This window comes from Euphorbia lathyris, chromosome 3 (genome assembly GCF_963576675.1).
Source record: "Euphorbia lathyris chromosome 3, ddEupLath1.1, whole genome shotgun sequence".
NCBI classification, from domain to species: Eukaryota; Viridiplantae; Streptophyta; class Magnoliopsida; order Malpighiales; family Euphorbiaceae; genus Euphorbia; species Euphorbia lathyris.
The window spans coordinates 45,501,134-45,511,724 of record NC_088912.1 but is presented as its reverse complement, the minus strand read 5'-3'; the positions used below and the strand labels follow the sequence as shown (position 1 = coordinate 45,511,724).

At 34.6% G+C, this 10,591-nt stretch overlaps 1 protein-coding gene across 1 annotated transcript; it reads left to right on the top strand.

Moving 5' to 3' along the window:
• The first annotated feature begins 459 nt into the window (after positions 1-459).
• Positions 460-5,506, top strand: LOC136222659 (COBRA-like protein 1). Its single transcript, XM_066010392.1, has 6 exons — positions 460-631; positions 704-783; positions 930-1,389; positions 3,644-3,803; positions 3,892-4,154; positions 5,190-5,506. The coding sequence occupies exons 1-6, from the start codon at positions 574-576 to the stop codon at positions 5,504-5,506; spliced, it is 1,338 nt and encodes a 445-aa protein (XP_065866464.1). The 5' UTR covers positions 460-573.
• Positions 5,507-10,591: the final 5,085 nt, after the last annotated feature.

Here is a 10,591-nt window from a genome sequence, read left to right as displayed (position 1 = left end):
CGCAGACTGCATGCGAAGTCAGACGGTAGGGAGAAAGATGAAAGGCTAAAAAATTTCTAAGTGTTATATATATATTAAGGGTATTTTGGGAAAGTCACACAAACATAGTCTAGATATGTAGTAGGTTGAATAAATGAGTTAAATATGTAAATCGATCTTTCATTTGACCCAGTTTTGTAATTTTCCCATTAATAAATGTTTAAAAACAAAAAAAAAAAAGAAGTGATTATGATTAACTTTCTTATTGTTTACAAAGGACCAGTAACTACTTTTGTTATCTCAAGTATATAAGTTTGGTAATGATGATAACAACCTGATTAACTGAGTCGTACAGTATAGAATGTAGTTATGTAAGACAAGTAGATATATGCCAAAGCTGAAAGTTGTGTACCTTTTAATCCTGGCAAATGCAGAATCTTCTCCTTGAATGACTTTTTCGAAGATCATGTCACCGTATAATCCAACAACCTACTTGATATTTCCAATGATTCTTCTTCATATATAGTACGACCATTTCTTGACCTTTTTATGCAATCTTTATCCACTCCTCCTCCATAAAACTAATCAATTCTTATGTCTTCTTTTCTACTAATAACAACAATACTATTAGTTTCTTTCTGCAATTTATCAGGTTTTTACTGCAACTTTTTCATAGTTCTCAAATTGATTCTTACTTGCTTTTCTAATAGCATATGATTTGCAGAGTGCTATGATACTTTGGATCCCAATGGAGAAATTACAGTTACCTTTGACATCATCACGTGGACAGATGATGGATACAAGGTCAGTAATCATCTCTAGGTATGCTGTCTTTTGCTGCAATTTTTCTTTCATTTTTGGGAGCTTCAAACAAGGATAACTTAAGTTAGCCATGGCAGAGTTAGAAAAGTATAAATTTTATTAGAGTGATATGTTTTTTGGTTTGACAGGCGAAGGTAAGCATTGAAAATATGTATGCGTATCGGCAGATAGGGAAACCAGGGTGGAAGATAGGGTGGACATGGACAAATAAGGAGGTAATATGGTCAATGGCTGGTGCATTTGCTACCTCACAAGGTGATTGTACAAGTTTCCCATATAAAACAGCTCATTGTTGCCAACAAAAACCGGAGATTGCTGATTGGGATCCTGATACTGCTCCGCCAGAACTCAGATCGGAGGACTGCTGCCATGGAGGCGTTTTATCTGCAAAGGCTATTCAACCTGAAAACTCATTCTCTTCGTTTGAAATTACAGTTGGAAACTTGAACTTAAATCAATCGGATGTTCCTCCTCCTGCAAATCTGACACTATTAGCACCAGGTCCTGGTTATACATGTAGCCCAATTTTGCTCACTCAACCTTCTCAATCTTCAGATATTGGAGGCAAAAGAAAAGTTCAGGTTTATAGTGAGTACTCTCTATCCCAATTACACAAGAATTACCGCAATTTTGTATAACAAATCAGTTTCGATTCCCCAAATATGAATAAAATCTTAATTTAGGTGTCCAGCCCAAGTCCAAGTCCACCTTTCATAAATCGGGCTTGAATATACATACAATATCCAAGCCCGATAAACTTGGATATGAAATGGATTGATTTGAGATTTTACATAAATTTTTTACAAAGTAAACCTTACTTTGTTTTTACTACCATTGGATGAACTTACTTTGTTAAAGTCCACCATCATCCAATGGTGAAAAAAAACAAAGTAAGCTTTATTTTGTCAAAAACAAAGTAACCATAGAAAGCACTTAACTAAATTTTAATTTGTTATATTTTTATTATGGGTAAATTCCAAAAAAAACCCCTGTGGTTTGATGTTGTTCCAAAAAAAACCCTTGTGGTTTGGTTTTACAAAAAAAGGACCGTGGTTTCGCCGTTACCCGAAAAACGGAAAATGACTTAACACCGTTAAAAATGCTGACGTGGCAAGGGGTAGAGTTGGAAATTTTTTTTTTTTTTTTATATTTTTTCTTTTTCTTTTTCTTTTTCTTCTTCTTCTTCTTCTTCTTCTTTTCTTCTTCTTTTTTCTTCTTCTTTCTCTCTCTCTTCTCTTCTTCTTCTTTTTTTCTATCTTTTTTTCCTTTTTTTTAATTTCCAGAATTCTGGAAAATTCCAGAATTCTGGAAATTTTCCAGAATTCTGGAACTTATCTTTCATCTGGAAATCCTTGCCTCGATTTCTTCTTCCATGTCGTACCACACACTCCACCGGAATCAATCAGACGGAGCCTTGGCTACATCGATTTCACCCCCAAATCCTTGCCTCGTGGAACTGGAAAATCTGATAAAGAGGGATTTTACGCGGCTGCGCTTTGGCTACATCAATTTCACCCCAAATCCCTAGCTTGTAATGTTCCATCCATGGCGAATTTCGGTTACTTCAAGGACTTGCCGGAGATTCTTTACCGGATTCTAGAGGGATCTGATGTGAGGCAGAAACAGAAAGATGAGTGGAACCAGAGAAACTCTGCCGCCCGTATTAGTGTTCAACGTCTGAATTTCAGACGTAACGTCTCGATTTCAGAAATAAAAAAAAAAATAGAAGAAGAAGAAGAAGAAGAAGAAGAAGAAGAGAGGAAGAAGAAGAAGAAGAAGAGGAAGAAGAAGAAGAAGAAGAAGAAGAAAAAGAAAAAAGAAAAATAAAAAAAAGAAAAAAAAATATTTTTCCAACTCTACCCCTTGCCACGTCAGCAACTTTAACACTGTTAAGCCAATTTTCGTTTTTCGGGTAACGGCGAAACCACAGTCCTTTTTTTTTTGTAAAACCAAACCACAAGGGTTTTTTTGGAACAACATCAAACCACATGGGTTTTTTTTAGAATTTACCCTTTTATTATTTATAATTATATTTTAAGGGTTAGGCTATGCTTATTTTGTTTTTAACAAAGTAAGCTTTACTTTGTTTTTTCTACCATTACATCCAATGGTAGAAAAAACAAAGTAAAGCTTACTTTGTTAAAAACAAAATAAGCATAGCCTAACCCTTAAAATATATTTAGTTAAATAAACTAAAGGTGACATTAAAAATTAATTATCTTAGTCTGGGCCACCCGTTGTGAATATTGTGCAAACTTAAGGTAGTTAAATTTCAAATTTGGCTCATTCTAATGTAGATTTGTTCATGGGTCCAAATGCTCTCCCGACCAACATTTAATACGTGGGGCTTGGACAAAGAAAATGACCTTAAGCTCGGGCTAAGCCAGTATAGCCCGTCTATGTCTAGTGCGAACTTGAGATTTATAGAAATAGTACAGACCAGCCAAGTCCAACCCAGCCTATTAGTATTTTTTTTGGTAGGACCCAACCTATTAATATTAATTATTATTATTTTTAAATATGATTTTTTTGGAATAATTTAAATATGATTTTTAATTTTTATTACTAAAAACTATACATATAATTTTGAGGTGGACTTATTTAGACTTGGTTTCAGATTTATTTTTTAAGCACAAGCCCAACTAAAATAATAGTGAGCTGTGCTAAGTTTGGGATGAGTATTTTTTAGGTAAAACTCCAGTGGGTCTGACCCCTAGTCCAGTCTATAAACAAGTCTAATTGGGAGAAACTAACTAAATTGATTAAAGGGATCCACAAGAAAATGACATAATCTTGGAATAGATAGGATTACAGTTGAAATAACAGGTATTTCTGTTATCAGGAACATGGAAATCAACATGTACATATTCAAGTTTTGTGGCGAATAGGAAGCCAGTTTGTTGTGTTTCACTTTCAACATTCTATAATCCTAAGGTTACAAATTGCCCTGACTGCAGCTGTGGATGTAAAGAGTCCCAAAACAATACACTTCCATGCATAAGGTGTGTTTCTATATATCATTTGATTCCCACTATTTCTAAAAATGCAGGGGGAAAATCCTAACATATTTTTTATTTTATGTAATATCAGCGACGTTTCTGCTGAATCATCATTGTCGAATCTGAATAGTGTAGACTTAGTGAAATGCAGTGATCATATGTGTCCAGTTGGTGTTCATTGGCATATTAAAAACATATATACGAGTCATTGGAGGGTGAAGCTCACTATTTCTAACTATAATTACAAAGCAAACTACTCAGACTGGAATGTGTTAGTACAACATCCTGCTTTTACCCAAAAAATTACTTCATACAGCTTCAACAAAACAATCCTCTCCACTGTTGGCTTCACAGGTATTAATTATGAATCGGACTAAGGTTTAAATTTAATCCTTCTATCATTTTTTGGGAAGTGTATATTTACTGGTAACATATGAAACAATAAAGAATTTCACTAACGTTTCCAAATAGGATCAATGTTTCCCCTAGCTCGTAGAAAATTTAAACAAGCTGGTTTACTGAGTCGCTATTTAACTGTCATATAGAATCTTCTAAACATCAAACATAGTTACAAAAAGACCGAATCACACACAAAAAAAAAACAGTCTAAAAGATTTATTACATCAAAATGATGGAGGCAAGCTTCAAGTTATCCGAGTATAAATTCAAATACAAGTTATGTGATTTTTATGGTGATAAAGGTACACATTTGTCCCTAATATTTCTAGAAAAATGCAGATATATTGCTCACATGAGAAATGATAAAATTTTGTTTTAAATAGTCCCACGTTGAATCAATTTTTCACCTATGCAATAGCGGAGTCAGCCTTAACTACTTGGAGTGAAAAAATAAACCCAACCGATATGTATTGAGATTAAATTTTTTTTTTTAACTCAACACATGCCAAAATGTAGCACAAAAAATAGAAAGAAAGATGCACAACCCTTTATCCATCATGGGTGCAATTAACACCCTGCATGAGATGTAGGTGTGTGTGTGCAGGGCAAACCTCCCCTATAAGAAATGGTTCCCCACCGCTAGAGGTGCTCTGTCTCTATACTCAAGATAAAATCATATTTTATGAGTTCTATTACCTAGACATAAAATTACTCCATGTAGCATGTACCATTATTTGGACCCAAAATTACTTAAAGTGGAAACCGCCAATAATGAACTTTTACCATTTTTATGTTAGGGGTACATATGCATTTCCCTACAAAAAAAATTAAGGTCAAATTTGAACCTTATCCCAATTTTTATGAGAGAATTGAAGTTTTATGACTTATGATATGAAATCAACTCATAAATTTAGAGAAAGATAAGTGCAATTAACCCTCATAAGTGGCAAAACTGAATCAGCCTGATACATATATATATATATTTGGCAGATAAGGTAGCCATATTCTGGGGGATAGAGTACGTCAATTCAGAATTAATACAAGCAAAAGAGCAAGTTGGTTCAGTGAGCACAGAGATACTTATAGAGAAAGACTGGAGAAGTTTCACATTGAGCAATGGTTGGGGGTTTCCTCGACGAGTCTATTTTGGAGGTGATGAGTGTCAGATGCCACTTCCTGACTCTTTTCCAATGCTACCAAATGGCAGCTCCACCCTTAAATTAAACCTTACTTATATTTTCCTTCTCTTTTTACCATATCTAACTTGTATAATAATGCATCCACAATATGCTTATTCATCCGATTAATGTTGATTTCAGTTCAGATTGGGCATAAATCATGAATTCTGATAATTGTCTCTCGACAACAACATTATGCAAGAAGACACATTTTGTACCATTGTAATATGACTGGAGAAAGACAATAATCAAGTGTATAGCACTCACCGTTCTATGACTTCTTGCACCATTGACTGTTAGCTGCTTCCTTACCTGCAATTAGGGATTACAAAAGAGATTATATACGTGAAAATATTTCTATCATTATCCGTTTATTATATGTGTTATTCGTTTAAGAATACGTCTTAACTTTCATTCTCATTTCCACATAACTTGTTTAATATACAAATTAAATTATAAATACATAAATAAAAATAATTAACCATAAATTTAACAAATAAATCGAAAATTCAAACACTTTAAATCCCAAATAAACATAATATAAAATTCAATCATAATTATATTATTTGATGTATATTACCTAACTTTTTTTGTATATAGTCAGGGGCGTAGACAGTGGCTTGGCCCCTCCGACTATCGGAACCACCTTAACCATGGGTAGTTTCGGCCTTTCTGTTGCCATATTGTTAGGATAAACTTCAAAAAAACCTATGTGGTTTCACTTTTTTTTTTTTTGTAGAAAAAGGACTGTGATTTTTTTCTTTTCAAATACAGGACTGTGGTTTATTCCGTTATACTATTTACGGATTTGGTGAAGATGTCGTTTATTTGCTGACGTGACTAAAAAGCAATTATGAGTTTTTTTAAAAATTGATCAAAAATTTCAAAAAAAAAAACCCTGTGGTTTCACTTTTTTTATAGAAAAATGACTATGATTTTTTTTCTTTTCAAATACAGGACTGTGGTTTATTCCATTACACTATTCACGGATTTGGTGAAGATGCCTTTTATTTGCTGACGTGGCTGAAGGGCAAATATGGGTTTTAAAAAAAATTGATTATAAAAGGCATTGAACAACCATATGAGATTTGCGCTAATGTGAGATTTTATAGTCAATATTGTAGCCACAAAATAGTTATAAAAAATCCATTAGTCGATATTGTAAACCCAAAATAGTTATAAAAAATCCAATTTTTTAAAAAAATCCATATTTGCCCTTCAGCCCCGTCAACAAATAAACGACATCTTCACCAAATCCGTAAATAGTGTAACGGAATAAACCACAGTCCTGTATTTGAAAAGAAAAAAACCACAATCCTTTTCTGCAAAAAAAGTAAAACCACAGGGTTTTTTTTTTTTAAATTTACCCCAATTTTTTTAAAAACCCATATTTGCCCTTCAACCACGTTAGCAAATAAATGACATCTTCACCAAATCCGTAAATAGTGTAACGGAATAAACCATAGTCCTGTATTTAAAAGAAAAAACCATAGTCTTTTTTCTGTAAAAAAGTGAAACCACAGTTTTTTTTTTGAAATTTATCATTTTTTTATCGAGTATTGAATTAGCCCCCCAAAATGGCCCATTATGTGTTAGGCTTATCCAAAATTCAAAATTTCAATATTTTGGGCCTATTAGGTACTCAATAAATCCAAATTTCTAATTTCTTAGGCATATTAGGCCTCTCTAAATCGAAATTTCTAATTTTTTTTTATCTGTTAGGCCTCTCTAGATACAAATTTCTAATTTTTTTAGTCTGTTAGACCTTCTTAAATCCAAATTATTAATTTTTTTGGCCTGGTAGGCCACTGAAATCTTTATTCCTTATTTCAAAAATCCTATTTCTGAATTCAAAATCATTTTTTATCCAATTTGATCCAATTGAACGAAATATGATTTTTTTTGTTTATTTTCTATTGAATATTTAGAATATTGAATATATTTTAGAATATTAAATATATATTGATATTGAATATTTTTTTCTTATAGTAAATATTTCATTAATAGTTAATTATACATCCTAATTTTTTTTACATGTTAGGAATATTAAAAGAAATCTAACTTAATTTTGAGAAATTGTACATTAATACTTAAAAATTGGGTCTTGACCATTCAAATTATAACACATATATATAAAAAATATTTTGAGCAAGTTCGATTTAGCAAATATTTTTTTTACAAACACACATGTAAAATCGCCCATCAACCGAGTAATTCTGTATTCGCCACTGTATATAGTTAACATGTGTGTATTGGGATATTTTATATGAAAAAATATATTTAGACCCCTAAATTATTTATTTTTCATAAGTCTTTGGTTACTAACTTTTAGTATTGCCCATCTCCCCCTACCTATTTATCATCTGTGCAAAAGCGTTCTCAGCAAATATCAGGAAAGCGGAATCTGAGGGTAAAATTCATGGGGTTAAAGCTAGATGTGATGGACCGAGTATTTCTCATCTGTTCTTTGCAGACGATTCGTTGATTTTTGGGAGAGCAAACGCTGCAGAAATTGGTGAAATCCAGCACATCCTTACCGAGTATGGGAGAGTTTCAGAACAGGTGATAAATTTCGATAAGTCCGAAGTGTTTTATAGCTGTGGTGTGAACCTGGAAAGGAAGCATTTCCTTACCAATTTACTCGGTGTGAAGGAAACCGGGGCCTTCCCTCGGTATTTCGGACTGCCGACAATTATTGGAACATCCCGAAGAGAGGTCTTCTCTGTAATAAAGGAAAGGATAAACCACAGATTGAGGGGGTGGGAGGAACGTAAATTATCAGTTGGGGGCAGAGAGGTACTGATCAAATCTGTAATCCAATCTATACCCACTTACATTATGTCTTGCTTTTTGCTTCCAGATTATTTCTGCAAAGAGATCCAAAGTGCAATTAGCCGATTCTGGTGGGGTGGTACCACGAGTAAACAACCGATTTACTGGTTAGCTTGGGACATTGCTTGCAAATCAAAGTTTGAAGGGGGTCTTGGCTTCCGAAGTATGAGATCCTTTAATCTGGCTTTATTGTCAAAACAATGTTGGCGGATCATGTGCAATCCAATTTCCTCGATGCACCGTTGTGCTCTGGTCCGAGCTACTTCTGGCGGGGCGTCTTGATGACAAGGGAGACATTCCGCAAAGGATTATATTGGAGAGTGGGGAACGGTTTGAATATAAATATCTGGTCTGACAATTGGATACCTTCACTGAATGCATGCCACCCGCTAGTTGCTACTGCTGTCCCAAGACCGGTTATGGTACACGAACTAATTGACCACGAAAACAAGTGTTGGAATAGGGAAATCCTTCACCAATTCTTTCAAACTGACGAGCTAAATGAAATATGCAAGATAAATATCAGCTTCCGTCTTCCTCCGGATAGGATGTACTGGGCTCACACGGCTTCGGGTAACTTCTCTGTTAAATCTTGCTACTATATTGCAAAACATGACCGACTTGCAGGTACTAGTTCGACCTTTGGCAGCTCCTGGAATCGGTCAAATATAAGATGATATGGACCCTCAATCTGTCGGCTAAAATCAAACACTTCTTGTGGTGAATGTCGTGTAATAAACTTCCAACTGGCGAAGCACTGAACCAGCGGGGACTGTCGACTGAACCGAGATGCCCGTGCTGCAACCACGGCCACGAAGATTTACGCCACTGTTTTATGGAATGCCTGTACTCTAAGGAAGTTTGGCGTAAAGCACCAATCCCATATCGTGTTTGTTGGAGTTTAGTGTCCTAAAGACAATTGTTTTAGGATATTAATATTAATGAATAAATTGTTTATTTGATCATTTGTTTAATAAGATATATAGCATTAAAATGTAACTATATATAAAGGCACAAATCTTTCATAAAGAAAGTAACCCTAAGTTTATTTAAGTAATTATAAAGTGTTCATACAAGCATGAAGTGAGACTGTACTTTATAATAGAACCAATAGACTTAAAGTAAACCCAAGTCAAGTAATATGTTATAGGGGTTGGCATATTACTGTTGAGACTTGCATGTAACAGTATTTTCTGTCGAGACAGAAAGCTGTGTTGAAACACCTTTCCACATGATTTTGATTTAACAAAATTATTTATGTGAATGATAAAAATATTCTAACACATTAAATTTAAATGCTTTGATTTATTCACACTAATGTGTTTGTTCAATGTTAAGTTAATTGATTTATAAGACATTAAGATAAAAAGCCTAAAGGCCCATAAGAGGAAGTCAAGCCCAAGTCAAAAGATCAAGACCTCACGGCCCAGGAAGACAAAACACAGTCGTTCTAAGCAAAGCGCTAGCTCAGCATGAAGAAGGATCGAGAAGCCTTCTATCAATTGCTTCAAGATGAAGCTGCTGAGTTAAACGACAAGAAGTACAAGTCAGCGGCAGAACGAAATCAACTTAGAGACAAAGTATTTCTACTTTGGGTAAAGCTCAGAAGACGCAGTAAGCTGTCTGGAAGACTTTACTATAAATGTCGAAACATTCTGTTCATCTGACGAAAAGCTGCTGAGCACTGCCGTAGACAGAAGATACAAGAATCTCATTGGCCAACGACACTGAGCACGTCCAGAGTGAAAGCGACAGGAAGCCGTTAGCCTCCAATGGTTATTTCGAAATTCGAAATCATCGGTGCCTGAAGTGTCACTATAAATATGCCTTTCAAATGTTTCATTCGATGCAGATCTTCAATCAAGTCGAAACGCTGACCAAATTCATACTTGAAGTTCTGTGAGAAAAGCAAAGCAAATCTTACACCAATTCCAATCATTGTGTAAAAGTCTAGAGTGATTTAATTCATCTAAAGTGTCTTAGCAATTGTTGTTTAGGACAAACACTTATCATTTCTAGAAGAATAGAAAGGAGAAGCTGAGTACTTGGTTATAGTACTCAGCGGTAGTTATAGGAGTGAGTAGAGGAATAGAGGAAGGTACTCTTGTCTACTCAGCTTCTGTTGTAAAAGGTTTCGTGCTCTACCTTTAAAGAGCTCAGTAGAGGATTCAAAAAGCTCGGAACGAGTTCCGGGGACTGGACGTAGGCGGAGAGGCCGAACTAGGATATGTCTGCTGAGTAACATATTTCTAACCTTTAAACTCCTTTATATATTGCTTGCTATAAAACTGACTAAGTAACGAACTCACACTGAGTTGAGTGCACTAAGAAGCTGAGTTCAGGAATAGACTTAAGTGCTATCTCCTGACTCAAGGAAAGAAG

Excerpts from the sequence above, each read along its gene's own strand:
- LOC136222659 (XM_066010392.1), top strand. The coding sequence starts at position 574 with ATGTCTTCTTTTCTACTAATAACAACAATACTATTAGTTTCTTTCTGC. Across the intron at positions 1,390-3,643 it reads AAGAAAAGTTCAGGTTTATA|GAACATGGAAATCAACATGT; the intron begins GTGAGTACTCTC and ends TTCTGTTATCAG. Across the intron at positions 4,155-5,189 it reads CTCCACTGTTGGCTTCACAG|ATAAGGTAGCCATATTCTGG; the intron begins GTATTAATTATG and ends TATATTTGGCAG.